This window comes from Rhizoctonia solani, chromosome 4 (genome assembly GCF_016906535.1).
Source record: "Rhizoctonia solani chromosome 4, complete sequence".
NCBI classification, from domain to species: domain Eukaryota; kingdom Fungi; phylum Basidiomycota; class Agaricomycetes; order Cantharellales; family Ceratobasidiaceae; genus Rhizoctonia; species Rhizoctonia solani.
The window spans coordinates 2,670,504-2,685,785 of record NC_057373.1 but is presented as its reverse complement, the minus strand read 5'-3'; the positions used below and the strand labels follow the sequence as shown (position 1 = coordinate 2,685,785).

At 47.1% G+C, this 15,282-nt stretch overlaps 5 protein-coding genes across 5 annotated transcripts; 2 read left to right on the top strand and 3 right to left on the bottom strand.

The window, feature by feature from the left end:
• Positions 1-116: 116 nt before the first annotated feature.
• On the bottom strand, positions 117-2,948 carry RhiXN_00905 (general negative regulator of transcription subunit 3; the record flags this gene model as incomplete). The annotated part of the gene is made up of 14 exons (XM_043320724.1): positions 117-321; positions 371-523; positions 576-657; positions 711-1,002; positions 1,055-1,119; positions 1,171-1,582; positions 1,645-1,709; positions 1,765-1,819; positions 1,879-1,961; positions 2,010-2,432; positions 2,465-2,525; positions 2,583-2,815; positions 2,871-2,877; positions 2,934-2,948. 14 exons carry the CDS (start codon positions 2,946-2,948, stop codon positions 117-119), a joined length of 2,151 nt encoding a protein of 716 aa, XP_043179736.1.
• A 220-nt stretch (positions 2,949-3,168) lies between these two features.
• Positions 3,169-8,512, bottom strand: RhiXN_00904 (ABC transporter; the record flags this gene model as incomplete). The annotated part of the gene is made up of 22 exons (XM_043320723.1): positions 3,169-3,329; positions 3,380-3,455; positions 3,520-3,901; positions 3,957-4,268; positions 4,326-4,452; positions 4,506-4,567; positions 4,621-5,343; positions 5,404-5,765; positions 5,816-5,897; positions 5,959-5,978; positions 6,034-6,116; positions 6,168-6,374; positions 6,431-6,727; positions 6,780-7,040; positions 7,097-7,190; positions 7,242-7,329; positions 7,380-7,475; positions 7,531-7,670; positions 7,726-7,895; positions 7,969-8,072; positions 8,127-8,338; positions 8,387-8,512. The coding sequence occupies 22 exons, from the start codon at positions 8,510-8,512 to the stop codon at positions 3,169-3,171; spliced, it is 4,185 nt and encodes a 1,394-aa protein (XP_043179735.1).
• A 702-nt stretch (positions 8,513-9,214) lies between these two features.
• RhiXN_00903 (protein kinase C substrate 80K-H) lies at positions 9,215-11,955 on the top strand (the record flags this gene model as incomplete). The annotated part of the gene is made up of 12 exons (XM_043320722.1): positions 9,215-9,428; positions 9,482-9,577; positions 9,627-9,742; positions 9,805-9,988; positions 10,047-10,183; positions 10,243-10,558; positions 10,614-10,971; positions 11,025-11,142; positions 11,205-11,344; positions 11,452-11,590; positions 11,652-11,795; positions 11,848-11,955. The coding sequence occupies 12 exons, from the start codon at positions 9,215-9,217 to the stop codon at positions 11,953-11,955; spliced, it is 2,070 nt and encodes a 689-aa protein (XP_043179734.1).
• A 797-nt stretch (positions 11,956-12,752) lies between these two features.
• On the bottom strand, positions 12,753-14,137 carry RhiXN_00902 (APH domain-containing protein; the record flags this gene model as incomplete). Its single annotated transcript, XM_043320721.1, has 5 exons — positions 12,753-13,081; positions 13,153-13,476; positions 13,571-13,699; positions 13,761-13,802; positions 13,855-14,137. The coding sequence occupies 5 exons, from the start codon at positions 14,135-14,137 to the stop codon at positions 12,753-12,755; spliced, it is 1,107 nt and encodes a 368-aa protein (XP_043179733.1).
• Positions 14,138-14,503: 366 nt separating this feature from the next.
• RhiXN_00901 (riboflavin kinase) lies at positions 14,504-15,256 on the top strand (the record flags this gene model as incomplete). Its single annotated transcript, XM_043320720.1, has 4 exons — positions 14,504-14,726; positions 14,781-14,893; positions 15,008-15,110; positions 15,165-15,256. The coding sequence occupies 4 exons, from the start codon at positions 14,504-14,506 to the stop codon at positions 15,254-15,256; spliced, it is 531 nt and encodes a 176-aa protein (XP_043179732.1).
• Between the last annotated feature and the right edge of the window lie 26 nt (positions 15,257-15,282).

Sequence of the window (15,282 nt, the reverse complement as noted above, 5' to 3'; positions counted from 1 at the left end):
GATACATTGAATGAGGAGGTGTGACCATTACAGTCGACCAAGGTGAATGCATCTTGGGGTCGAACATGATATGAAAATCAAGCGTGAATGATTAAGAAATGACCATAAACTTTGCCCTAGTCCTCGGATAAGTGACGGTATTCGAACCTAAAATCGCTCTTCTTGCGCTGACACCAAGATCCTTCCCAATCAAAGTATACGTATACGCCTTGCTCGTACTCATCGGTGATAGCTTGAGGCTCGGAGTGCCTTTGGAACCACGTGAGATACTTGACATGGAAGCGCCAGGATTGGCGCTTTAGTTCTTTGGCGGCCAAGTACCTTGAGACGCGGGTCAGAGCTGTGCTACTTAATATATATGAAAACTTACTGCATATATGTACCAGGAAGATAATAGAATACGAAGAATAATGTTTCCACATCCAACTGGGAATAGAGGGCTGGGGAACTGAGTACCGTCAAAGGTTGTTGTGGGTAGTATGGTTGTGAGGGATAAGGGTTACGGGGCACATAGTATTTTGGCCTATAAGGCCAATCTAAAAATCAAATTCATAGCTCTTGGTATAGGTACTCACTTGGATGTGTCCTGTGGTTGTGGCATGCCCTCGAGCCCAGCCGCTAGAGCCTTGCTAAGTTGTTCTGGGTCCCGTCGTGCAGCTTCAATAAAAACATGTAAACCTCTGGGCTGACTAATACATAATCAAACCAACCTTTCTCTTTCGATGCTTCGAAAGTCGAGACCAGGTCGCTCAGAGAGCTGGGAAGTTGCCTTTGCTGTTGCGACTGTTGCTGCTGTTGCTGAGAAACAGCGGTTTGGGATAGAGGCTGAGGTATATCATAACTAAAACCGGGTGGGCCTTGCGCCTGTACTTGCTGAGGCAATGGGGAAGGCATATTCATGGATTGTGACGCTGACATTGGGAAAGATGAGACCCCATTCGCCCCGGAGTTGTTTTGATTCGATGTTCCATTCATCGGCAATGGTTCGGCGGTAATTGCTTGCTGCATATTGTTGCAGTTAGTGTATGCGCGGTCTGCGCGCGTAATCTCATACCGAAATGTATGGGGATACGCCTGTAGAAGGAAGAGCAGCGCTACTAAGGGCATACGGGGATGAAACTTTGTATGAAATGATTTAGAATACGAAGACGTGAATAGGCGGTGGCTTACCACTTGCGTTGTCGACGCTGGCATCGGCACCAGCTCTGCTACTGACGGGGCTCTGGTGTCGTGACTCAGCGTGCGGCTGACTTGGCGGTACAATGCCTGGGGGTGCTTCTAAAGGTAATGATGGTAGCACTGGCGCTGGGGAGACAATGCTGGACGCTAAAGAAGGAGACCTCTGGCCTGAGTGTTGGCTAGGAGAGTCGGTGGCTGAAACTGATGGTACCGGCGCTGCGGGTGCAGTGGTAGGTAGGGCAGAGGTGGCAGCTGTAACAGATGTCTGCGTCGAACCAAGCGTGGATTGTGCGGGAGGAGGATGAGCTACTGATGGTGTTGGTTTTGGCGATTCTTTAGACGCTGGAGAATCGTTCTTTACTGCAGCTGCAGCTGCTGCCGCGTATCGTATGGGAGGCAAAGACTATTCAATTGGCCGTCGTAAGTAGATCTAGGAATATCGACTGAGCTGAAATCAGTGCATACCACTTTTGTTGGGGCCGTTGGAGGTGGTGCTTTAACAGGAGTAGCTTGGGGAGGGGGCGGTTTAGCTGAAATAACAACTATGATGGGCGTTCTTCCAGAAGGAAAGGTATAATTACTCACATTCAACATGTATAGATTGCTTACGCGGAGCCGCTTTCTTCAACACAGGACTGCTCTGGATCCAGCGATTTGCTACTTAAGATCGGGTTTACGTGTTTTACCAAGCATACGCACCTCATCTTTCTTTGAATGAGAATCATCGTCCAATGAGAAAGCTTTGGATTTTGGTTCTTTTGCTGGTGGACGCGTCGATCGTTCTATACCAGGTACATAAACAGCTTGAACTGATGAAAGAACTGACATACCATCCACGCTCTCTTCTTCCCCTTCACTGCCATTGTCGTCGCCAGCAATACGGAAGGCTTCCTCCTCCTCGTCCAAGTTTAGTTCGTCATACACGCCTTCATCAAATTCGAAATCTTCTCCCGTATTGCTCTCGACAAAATAACTGATGTGTTCTTTCAGCGCTAATACTGCATCCGTTTGTAGAGTATTGTTTTCCAATAGACGCATTACGAGTTCCAGTCGCCCGACGTGCCATTTTCTCCGTTCATTTAGGGTAGCAAGTTCTTCTGCCCTTCCTCCGCCATTACCCGTCGCCTTGGCGCGTCGGGATCGTGTAGTGCCACCTTGGAGCTGTTCGATTTCTGCCTCAGTGTGTTCTATTTGACGCCCAAGCTCCTCCACTTGCTGCGCTAACCAAGCTGATGTCTCCGCTTTCTCTTTTTCTTTGGGATCAAGTTTCAGGCCGCGTTAAGACCATCTTTGGAGAAGGCCTTAGTCTTCATTTCCTTCTCACAGGCCTTGAATTTCTCCATTTGCTACGGTACCACTGCATAGTCAGTACATGTGGTCACTTCATGCATCTGAACACTCACTGTTTCAATCAACTTTCGGTTCTCCAATAAGAGTGTTTTGTCCTTAATCTCATTGCTGGCCACCCACGTCTTGATTTGGTCTCGTAATCGTTGCAGCTTCTTGATTTGGGTCTTGAGATCCGTTTCAAGCTTCTCCTTCTGCGTTTGGTTTGTAGATGCCTGCATCTTGTCATATATTGACTCGAATAATTCTACACCCTCTGCAACCTTCTTGAGGGTGCGGTCGATCTCGGCTACACACGGTGTGAACCAGTGAGTCCTAAAACATGGGGATAAAAAGACACGTACTTTGTAGCTACAGTGGGGAGAGTGAGCGATGGAAACATTTTGCATCTTATCATAATATCCTACCTTCCGAGCTGCCATACTATGATTATGCGAGAAGCAGTTGTTTAGTGGTAAATGTGGTTGGGTTAGAGAGTAGATCACGAGGACGAATAAACCGATCTCTGACTAAGCACTGCCGTTACCAAAGTATTGGTAACAGCCAGGTACAGGTAGCCTTTAGTTGCGTGTCATTGAAATTTATCTAAGTTATAGCAATGGTACACAGAAAGGTTATAATGATTGTATGTCAAGTAGTACGTTAGATAGTAGCGCGTTGCTTGGTTGTGCGACTCAATTCCACCCAGTCGGCAGATCGTTCACACATGCTCCTGAATATGCCGCCTTCGTTCTCCATCAGTTTCAATGGAGTGTCAAACTCAACTACTCGTCCATGATCAAGGACCAACACTCGATCATAATCTATAAATACAGTTAAGTTTTTATGCACCTATTCCGATATATGAACTTACCTATGATAGTCTTCAATCGATGAGCAATAGTGATAACAAGTGCATCCGACATCTCTTCTCGGATAGTACGTTGAATCTATTGTAGGTGAGTAGAAATTAGTGGCCCTACAGGTATAATCCTAATTTGATATGGAACTCACCTGATCGTCGGTTTCAAGGTCTATACTCGAAGTTGCCTCATCCATAATGATCACAGCGCTCCGTCGTAGCATGGCTCTCGCTAGTGCAAGAAGTTGCCTCTGTCCCGCCGAAAATCCCTTGCCTCCAACGCTCACTGGGGCATCTAGGGTTGACAGTAATATACGGCCACTTGAGTGTTCTCCTTCGAACCCTGAGGGCGCAGGTCGTTGACCTAAATGACAACGCTCGAGGACGTCCCAGCATTCTTCGTCAGTATATTCATTAAATGGGTCTAGATTGCTGCGAACGCTCCCAGAAAATAGGGCTACGTCCTGGCTGACAAGTGTGACACGACTACGTAGATCGTCGAGGCCAATGGTGCGGATATCAATTCCATCAAGGCTATGATATTATGAGTATAGCCAAAGTAAGTAATTTTGACGCCGTTCATACTCACATTATGCGACCCCCAGAGGGTTCAACAGCCCTCAGGAGACTCAAGGCAAGGCTTGATTTGCCGCTTCCTGTTCGGCCAACGACTCCGACCTTCTCTCTGGGTTTAACCTCAAAGGTCAAGTCCCGAAGCACATCAGGCAGGCCATCTGCATATCGCATTACAAGATGATCCACGGTAATGCCCCCTGTCCGTGACGGCCAATGTGCGGGGGGACGTGCGTTTGCAATGATTGCTGGAGCTTCTTGGGGAAGAATAAGGTACTCCCCTATCCTCTCCACTGAATTGAAATCCAACTCCAATTGAGCGAACACCCTAATGGATGGATGTCATCAACACGTATGAATACTCTTTGAAAGAGTCTGAACTAACCGGACAAGCTGCCTCGATGCTTCAGCAAAAACACCAGCCTGTACAATGACGACTGCTGCTGTTCCCGCAGCTACCCCACTCAGCAAGGCAAAGAGCGTCCCCAACATTACTACAACCGATCCGAGACCTAGGGAATATGATTATTGAACATATGGGGTCCGGGACATCGGCTCGACTTACAGTCATATCGCCACATTAGCCAGAATGAGCAATTCCAATACTGGTGATCGAACTTTTGGAACCTAATCATGTCCTAAGACCATGGAATCTGCTGACAATTATAGCATATACCCACCTATCAACTTTTTTGTAGAAGGCTTCCTGGTATCTTGCTTCTGCACCAAACGCGCGTACATGTATTAGCCCATGAAGCAGCTCATCAAAGCCACTGAAGGCCGGTGATAGGCTAATGCTCTCCAACCGGCGAAGGTCGCGTGACGCACGAACGAAAGGAGGCGCGATGCGAATATACAGCCAAGCAATGACTAGGGCGAAGGGAAGGAACGAAGGCACGAATAATACAATGACTAGGAAGCTGGCGATAAAGTTGATGGTTCCGGACAAGGCAGCCCGGGCCGAGGGATTGAGAGCTGAGTCGACGGCCCCAATGTCCGATACGAAACGATTAAGAATGCGACCTACGGGAGTAACGTCGAGCCAGCGGCTTGGTGCCCGAACCACACGATCCAGCATTGAGGTGAAAAGTGATCGCGAGGCCAGGAGACTCGACCAATATCCAATTGCCAGATAGGAGAGTACAGTAAATGCGCCGGTTAGCGATATGCTGAGGTAAATCAGCAGCCATGGGACCGAGTTTACCATAGGAGGGGGTAGTTTGTCAAGCCAAGACCAGAAACCGGTTGACACATTCCGAGCAAAAACAAGGACAGAAAGAATGTTCGGTTCACGTCCATATGCTTCTGACCACTTGGCGAGAAACAGCTGTGACCCTATCGTAATTCCTCGGACCGCAAGCAAAAGCAACAATGATGCAACCCAGGACCAAACTGATGCGGCCCTATTGATATGGTTAACGAAATGAGCAAAATAGATTTGATCGAGATCCGCAATTGCGTACTTAATATATGTCCAATATGTCCTCAGGGAGACCCTACCCTCGGCTCGGGCTTCCTCGTCTACTAGTTTACCTATGTTGCTGTTATGTTGTAGGATGGTCTCTTCTGTGGCCATAGGAGTATCGGTAGCGCCCATAGCACCCACATCAGCCTCGTTAATCAGAGGAGCTTCGCTTGGTACAGCTGTAATTTCTGATTCAGCTTCTGCCGTGTCATCTTCAGGTTGGGTTTGGAGGATTGCCGAAAGCTGTCCTTTCCCACGCAGGTCAGAGATGGTACCCTGGCGTGCGATCCGCCCATTACTGAGCTCGACCAGATAGAATGCTACGTCGAGACACATTCGAACATGGTGAGTAACAAGAATCTGAACGGATCTGTGAGTACTACCACCACAAATGTGGTGAATATACACACAATTGTTCTGCCTTGCATGAGCGATCCGGCCAGACATTTATCAACTAGATGCCTTGCGGTGTGCATGTCGACAGCCGCGAGGCTAAACAGGCAAGGGTAAGCATACTGTTCGGCCAAGTCACGGTAAGCGGGGTTAAACGCACGGATCATCCAGGAGCACAGTCTGAAATTATAATTTGGTTACGAACGAGCCGGCAATAATTGAAATCAATACTAACCTTGGAATAAGAATACACCGCCCTCGCAAGAGCACACCGCGCCCTTTGGCCTCCGCTTAGTGATACCCCCTTTTCTCCAATTTCTGGTCGAGACAGATCAGTCACTGGAGACTCAAACAGGTGGATAGACTGACCTGTTTGATCGCCGGCCGGGAATATCTTGAGGTCTGGTCGTAATGCGCAAGCATCCAAGACAGCTTCATAACGAGATTGATTGTAAGGCAAGCCATACAATATGTTTTCCCGGATCGTAGCATGCTCAAGCCATGGATGTTGACCGGCATAAGATACGGCATGGCGGCGTTTGTCAAGATAGACTTGTCCCCCAGCGCATGTCATTTCTATAATATATTACGGTTAACCAAACTTGTAATGTGCCAAATCTAAGCCAACCAACCTCCCAAGAGTGCGGCTAATAGCGATGACTTTCCAGAACCTGTTGCTCCAGTAATTAACGTCAGTCGGCCAAGGGGGAATTCGACAGTAACGTCCGTCAGCTTGAAGTTGGTGTGGCTCTTGGGATCTTGTGTTTCTGATGAGTTCAAGTGCCATACAAAATTCCCTTCCTGGAATCCCATTTTATTCGAGAATACCTCGATATCAAGTTCCTCCTCGGGGCGCTTGATAGAGGACGCCCAATCTTCAACCTCAGTTTCGTCCAAAAAGGTTTGGATACGCTGCATGGAAACGTACGCTATTGCCTCATTATTGATCGATCAAAATATCAAAATAATTTGATCGCTCACCATGTAAAAGAGCAAATATTTGTTGTGGTAATTGAGACATCGGACCTTGAAGTTGGCTGAAAACTTCGATAGCTGTGAATGCTCGACTGACGGTCAGTGATTCCTTTGCAAGAAGCGTGTAGCTCGTGAAAGCAACCAGGACCACAGCTGAAGGTACCCAAGTCCAGATAAACGCAATCAAGACGCTACAAATGTTTTCTTGTACCCGCCAGGCAAGCTCCACCGCACGCGCATTTTTAACTTGAGTCAACCAGCGAGATTCTGTTTCGAAAGGGTAGATCAGCGACTATATTATATGTACGCTCGTGCCCACGCACCCCAACCCATATATTTAAGGAAACGCAGGGATGTTAGTAATTCACTAACTGCCGACATTCGACGGTCTCGAGCTTTCCATGATTGTCGTGTTATCTAGAGAAAATTGGGATCAGTCTGGAGTCGGTGTCAACCAGGAGCACATACTGAAATGTTCCAGCGTGCTAAAGGATAGTTGATCGCATACGCGAGAAGAACGACCAATACCCCCGCAAGGGAACTCCATCCTAAAACCCTATAATTTGTTTGAGCGTAAATGGATGCTGATATATTACCGGTACCCACTGATACAAGAAGTAAAGAGCGATCCCAAGTCGAACTGGCGCAGAGAAAACCGCTGAAAACTCCCAAAAACGCTGTGCTACTGCGTATGCATCACCTCTTGTTGTCCTCATGTTTAATTCTACCCACGATAAAGGAAATTAAAAATACTTACTGCATCAAATTGACGATCCGCCCAATGTCAGCACTCGAGGTGTCCTTCTCATCTTGCTTGTCTGTATGTGCTGCACCACTCAAGTCTCGGCGTTTCAATGCTTTGTAATGCAGGGCGCAAAACAGTGTCCCGCGAGTGCGCTGCGTTTTTTTTTTATCAATCTGTTTTCTAAAAATAGTGGTTAATGTAACATACCTCATAGCATCTACGGGTATGCCAACGGTGTATAACGTCAACTTGGGCGAAGCTCATATGTGCAATAAACGTGATCAATCCCCAAATGTATGCATCTCGTGGAGTGCTTCCATTCTGATGTTGCTCAAGAGCACGGAGAATTCTCTGCAAGGCATACGGAGGAATGAAACCTGTAGAAATTAAATGTGGTGAGGGAAATTTGGACGTCAATGCCAAAGATAAGAGATAAATATGATTATTTACCTGCAATTGCTGAATATAACTCTAATGTTATGTCAATAATTAGATCAAGTGAATTTGCTCTTAAAAGGAACCACAACAATGAGAACTTTTGGCCCTTCTCCTTACTGAATGATGCAACAACGTTAGCTTTACGTGAGAACACCAAAAAGTTGACATACATCTCTCTTAAGTATCGCCTGAAAACATTACGATGTGCAAACGTAGGGCTCAACGCCCACACGTCTTCGTCATTCAGACTGAATTTTCCATTCTCCGATGACCGCACGGAACGTTCGTTTGCAAGCGCAAAAAGTGGACCCATGAACGAAAAAGTCAGCCAACCCCACAAAGAAGCACCATCCTCAGGCGAGGTCAGCTCGCTTGTCAAAGGCTAGAACAGTATCAGCTAGACGTTCTTGATAAAAGCATAATAACTCACGTCTCCAGCCATGGCAACATTAGGCCCTGGTAAGATAGGTGCAACAGGAAATCTACCAGCGAGGAATACAATGGCTCCACAGATAGTTGCGCGAATACCGTCGGCGAGGGAGGTAATATCATACATTTCCTTTGAGTCGGGATGATGATATACTATATCGACACAGGCCGAGAGTAAGTTCAGAGTGGCAAACAAGAATAGAACGTATGGTGCCGATGCTGGTAGGGGAAAGAGTCTTGCAAATTGAAGGATCTATTCAATGAGTTTCTGGGTCACTATGCCAAAACTTGAACATTAGGCTCCGCCTACCCATGAAAATGCTAGTAATGCCGGGCCCATTAGTTGTGAGAGCCCACCCCCATTGATAATACAGAGAACCGCCCAACACACCCAACCTACAGCTTGAATAAAACAGAGGGCTCTCAAACATTTTCGTTCAATAGCAGGTACTTCAATTCGCTTGATAGAGGAGTTGTACTCAGATATATCGTCCAGGGTGAGAAATGATTGGAATGGGTGACTGAAAAAGCCGAGGAGAGCGCGCGTCGGCTTCCAAAAGGATAATATCCGAATAAAATATATGGCAAATACGCATGTCAGAAGAAACGTCGCAGGTATATAGGTTCTCAGTACGTCCACGCCAGCCGGGTCGATGGTTGGCATACCAGACTTCATCTGGCCTGCCTAAAGTGGTAGCAAGAACCACTAAGTACATTTCACGTAATCCAAGTTTATAAGCGCCCAAACCACGTCACAGACGCCGAGAGCTAAATAAGTCAGGGCGAGGCTCAGGTCAACCACGACCCCAACAGCATTATAACTCGCGCAATGTTGCTGGCACTCGCTACAGCGATAGTAATTCCGACATTGGCATTGGGAAATAAACTTCCAGCCGGAGTGTCTCCCCAAAATGCGTCTTTATACGCACCCATAACCTCAACTAGTCCTGCGACATGGAAGTGCCTTGACGGCTCTAAAACCATCTTATATTCTGCAATCAATGATGACTTCTGTGACTGCCCAGACGGAAGTGACGAGCCAGGTTAGCTAGCTGCATATAGCATGCGAACACGCGTCGCTGAAATTAAGGGACAGGTACCAGCGCGTGTCCAAATGGGACCTTCTATTGTGCTAATGAGGGCCACATTGGCGCGACTATTAAAAGCTCTCGTGTGAATGACGGAATTTGTGGTATGTATATCAAAGCCGTCGCATAAACGCACCTCTCAGTGCTCCCCAGAACCTGAATGCTGCGATGGCTCCGACGAGCCGAGTGGTGTATGCCCAAACCAGTGCAAAGAGATTGGTGAAAAATACCGTGCTGAAAGAGAGGCAGAACGTAAACTTAGAAAAACGGTATGCATTGTTCCTTTGATTTGAGCTGGATGAGTATCAATAATACGTTCGGGCCGTTGTAGGGAGCCAAAATCCGGTCATCATATATTGCCTACGCCAAAAAGGAAGCGGCTCGCCTGCAGGGAGCCATTAACTCCTTGAAAAAGGAGGTGGAAGAAAAGCGCATAGAGGAGACACGACTTAAATCTGCCCTTGAGCATACTGAATCGGTAGATGCTGCTGCATTAGAGCACCAAAAACAATCGCGTAAGTCAATGCATTAGACACGCATGAGAAACTTCACTTATGTCCTATAATATCAAAGCCCTATATAAATCCCTTGTATCGCACAATGCTGCCTTGACGTCGCTCCGAAGCAAACAAGCAGACCTTCAGGCTAAACTTGATACTCTGGAAGAAATTTTGGCAAACCTGAAACGATCTTACAATCCCAACTACCAAGTAAGCAGCTATTGAGTTGATCCAATGTCTCAAGTTGGTTTATTAGTATTTGGGATCAGGATATGGGAGTCCTTGAAGCAGTACGTGGATGGGATGCATACCATGGAGTTGAACCAGAATCCGAATCAACGACCAAACAAGCAGGTACAGACCCACTCGCGACCGAAGCAGAAATCCTCGAGGCTCAAGCTAATTCGTATGTCACAGAAGGAGATTCAGAACATGAGCCTGCAAAAGATCCTGAGCCTGTCAAGGAAGACGAATGGACTACGGCCAAACTGGACGAGCTTGCTAGGGCTGATCACGTCGCACTATTGCTTGAGCATTCGCGTCACATCTCAGGCCCACAGAGTGATAATGAGAGGGAAAGCATCTGTGCGTAACGTTCGTCCCTTCTTATTCGAGATACTTATCGCGATACCATATACAGTGGACACTATTCAGGCATATCTTCCAGATGCTCTGATCCCAGTTTTCCTCAACCTCAAGACTTGGCTTACTGGCTCCTCCCAAGAGTCTACTGGCGAAACCTCAGAGGCTACAGTCAATGCACGTAATGCACACAACTCTGCTGCCGACGCTCTACGGAAATCTGAGCGCGAGCTAAAGGATAGCGAAGAAGCTCTCGCCAAGCTTGAGACTGGTGGGTACTTTGGAAAAGATGGAGAATGGAAGAAGCTGGACGGCGTGTGTCTTGAAAAGGACACTGGAGAGTACACGTATAGCGTGTGCCTGTTTGGCTCTGCTACTCAAAAATCGAATAGAGACCATGCATCTCATAGCCTTGGGTAGGTAAACCTGTAATCGATGAGAGTGTTGGTGCTGATGCTATTTCTTCTAGCCGCTTCTCTGGGTGGAATGATAAGGAAGGAGTGACGCCTGGGTCTTACGACTACTACACACGGCAGTATTATAAAGGTGGTGCAAGATGCTGGAACGGACCCGAGCGAAGTGTTATCGTGAGTAACTCCAATGACTTAGCTCCCCCTTTGTTGACTTTGACTTTGACTTTGATTCATAGCTCGATCTTACATGCGGGACCGAGAATACGATCCAAACGATCGCTGAGCCTGAAAAATGCGAGTATCTATTCACTGGTACATCGCCTGCGTTGTGCTGGCCACTTGATGACAAGCAGGAGAATGAGAAGGACGAGCTTTAGTTAGAATATTGTATTATATTGCATAGTAAAGTGCAAATCTTCATGCACAATTGGTGTCGAAACTTTTATTCTGCGGGTGTAGACTATAACACTGATCCCCAACAAGTATTGGACCTCCCACTTTTGGTTCAATGCGAATAAGCGCGGCCCAAAGTGACCAATCAAAGTCATTTCCGACAACCACATCTATGACATCCCAGGCCCGAGCTGCATATCGCACCCTACTGAGGGAAGTAAGAAAGTCGGTGAGGTTAATTCCCGTATAATTTAGCCCCCCAATGATTGACCTTGCCATCCCTTCCCAAGTCAATTTTTCCACGTGCTGAACGTGGCGCGTTCCTAAACAACCAAATGCATGCAGTTGCAAACTCGACGGGGCAAACGCCACAAACCTTTCAAAGCCATGTTTTAAACGCAGCGACATTTTTGAGGGCCCAACGCGAATACAAGGTAAGTTACATCCGCGGCTCTTGACCTCGACTTAGTAATCAACTGTCCCCAGGTCCTCATGGATAGATACAACCCACTCCATGGTCTTTCGGTGGAGGAGCAAAGGAAGGCTACAGCTCATCGGGTTGGTCTGGAACTACCTAAAGAGTTTAAAGAATGAGGAGTGAGTATGTACTTATTTCGCGTAGTCTAACTGACGTTTGTATATATAAGTGCGAGCGGAGATCCTTGCAGAAGATTTGCTACGGGCTACCGTTGTTGCACAAAACCCTTGACATTTATGTAGAAGATACAGATACTGAATACCAGTTTGATACGATATTGAGTGTTGGACTACCAGGTGATACCGTCCCGTTATCTACGGTTCTTGATAGATCTTCGATAGTGCTGCAGATCACCTCCCATGTGCACAGATGCGAGTAACTGCCAGAAATATATGCGAGGTTTACCGTGTCTTCACCTATTAATAAATTCTGGGACAAATTGGGTGGTCTATGAAGACTCTATCATGGACTTCGATTTTCTAACAGAGTATAACTACATAATTGAAAATTAATGACCCAAATACTTTGCAACTACCCTGTAGGATCGGAGATAATCAGCGTCACTCCCACACTGGCAATCTCCCCTGGAATGGTGATTAGCCCATAGTTAATATAGGTGTGAGATGGCATTTATGTAGAATATTCGTGATCCGCATAATGGAAGAGAGAAGTACCGGGAGCCGTGTATAAAAAGAGCAATAGTATGCACAAGTATGCGGGAAAAGCGATTGTTGAAGTATCAGAAACGCCAGAGTGTCTAAAGAAACTGTATAATATGGCGTATATCCTTCGAAGCCGAAAACAGATAACACAGAACTATATATAGAAGAGGCTCAAAAACGAAAGTAACACACGTAAACCCCAAGCTGTTTGTAGGCCGAACCATCGAGTTTTGACTTCCTGATTTAAATTTTCAACATAGCGTATCAAACACATCCTCGAACAGCGCTCCGACCTGATTCCCTCTTCGTTTTGCATCTGTCACAAAGGCCGCACCCTGCCCGCCAAGCATCTTCATATCTGCCTGCTTCTTGACTTCGTCACCACCCCACCACTCCATTTCGATCGTATTGATGATGATCTCGCGTCCAAACAATAACCATGCATCCGCTCGATATTCGGCCTTGTAATGCCACTCTGGTGCTTGATTATGGTGAGCACGAACCATTGCCAAGGTATACTTTTTCACTCTGGACTTGACTTCTGGGGATGACGTTTGGCATAAGAGGTAAAGATGCGCGCCTAATTAAGTTTAATAATTCATAAGCAAGGCCAAACCCGTTGACGCGGAGTAAAAAGAAAGGAACGCATACATAGTTGGGCCAGATCAATCAGTGGACTAATCATCCCCGCAAATTCCCAGTCCACAACACTTGGTTTAATATCGTAACTTGTTCCATCGACGAGGAAAGACCTGGGCCAACTATCCCCGATACCAAAAACTGCACCTTCGAAACGTTTCAGCCTTACTTGCTGTCGCTCGTGCATGGCTATGCACAGTTTCCCAACGAATGCGGCATCACTAGGGTCGTATCCACATTTCAGCAAGTGGCTCTCGATGGGAGCGATGGCGTAACCAAAAATGAGCTCGTGGATGGATGGATTATCAAAGTGTTCGAACAGATTCAGGGAAACATCTAGTGATACAGTACCATGAAATTCAGCCCGCCAGGGAGTTAGCAATTAGCGTATTCTTGCCTTGTTGTATATTCTCGTGTTCGGATATTGAACCAAGCCGGGCGAGGAACTCGCCAAACTTGGCCCCAACCTTGGCTGCGGCCTCTACGTCTGGACCAGAGACAAGCCATTTGTCCAGTGTTTTGGCATTTCCCAAATCCGACATGACGAGAATATTTGTGTCTGGATTATGGTATACCAGTTTGGGAAACGTGACGTTGCTCGACTCGATGTATGCACTGACAGACGGCCTGGAGAGCAAAGCAAGAGCGCGCGCTTCGATCACCTAGTAAATAGTGGGCAATTGAATGACAAGAGTGAACCAGTATCATATGTACCGGTACTTGACTTGAAAGTAGGAAGAATACTTGCCTGTCTGTATTGGCTGAATGGAGCGCTCTCACCTATACTAGCAACATAAGCAGGTGCATATTTCGCAACTACCGAGCGGGCGCTCCCAAAGAGGCACTCGTGTTCTTCCGTAGGATCCGATATATTAACCCGCACGGTAAAGTTTACAAGTCCTCCCGAAAGTGGTGTGATAAAGTACTCATGGTAAGGGTCAAACGCGGTGAACACAGATGTAAAATTGTCTATCAACGGGACAGCGGCGACCGCCATGGTACCGGTGAGAGAATCATGAATCGTGAGGAGGTGAGGATTTTACCTGTATATGTACAAGGACGAGCAGGGAGATTGCCGAGATGCCAAGGGGCGCCTATACTCTCAAAGCGCTACAGTGCTGGCGCTGCTAGGCCATAGGTGTGCAGCTACGGGACCGAACGCCGGCATGAAATCGGACTTTGAGTCAGATGGCTACCATTCGAAATGTGGCTGTGCTAGTCGACCGGGGTGGAAGGTCTCACGCTCCAGCAAAGTCGCCGATGATTACATATCTTCTAGCATAATTCGCATTCCAAAATCCGAAAAGCGACCACTCCTCTTTCCTCCTCCCTACTTCCACTTGAACACGTATACCGTAGTACGATGTCTCGCGTTAATAATGAAGAAACTATCGACGAGCAGACTGCTGCTCAGCTGATCCGTTCCCCGACTCGTCCCACTGCGCCTCTGCGGACCGAGTCGTTCCGAAGCTCTCGTCCGACGATAGTTGGCGGGGATGAACCCGAAGCACCGTTCCCTGTAATCATGAAAGGGGCAGTGCAGAGGGGGTTCGGGCGAGGAGGCAGGGAGCTGGGTTGTTTGACTGGTAAGTACTAGAGGTCGTTCCTGGGGATTGTAAGGTTGCTGATGGTGGCTGTAGCTAATCTGCCTGACGAATCGCTCGATCCAATGACCAGTGTGGCAAAACCTGGAATTTATTTTGGATACGCAAGAGTCCACTTTTCTGACAAGGCTCCCGAGTCGGATAAAAAGGTTTGGCCGATGGTGATGAGTATGGGCTGGAATCCGTATTACAAGAATGAAAAGTTGACTGCGGCAAGTGGCGTTTTTTTCCTAGGACGGGACTCGATGTTTATCGTATTTTAGGAGGTGCATATCATGCACGATTACAAGGATGACTTCTACGGCAGAGAAATGAGCGTCGTAGTACTCGGATACATTAGACCTGAGCTGGATTACATTTCACGAGGTGCGTTGATTGAATTCAAATAGAGAAAAGAAAGTGATGGATGGGTGTATGCAGAAGCGCTCATAGAGGATATTGAAACCGACAAACGGGTGGCCCTCAAGTCGATGGACAGACCTGCGTACCAGGCATTTGCATCTCAGATTTAAAGAGGACATGGGTGTTATAGAGTGTG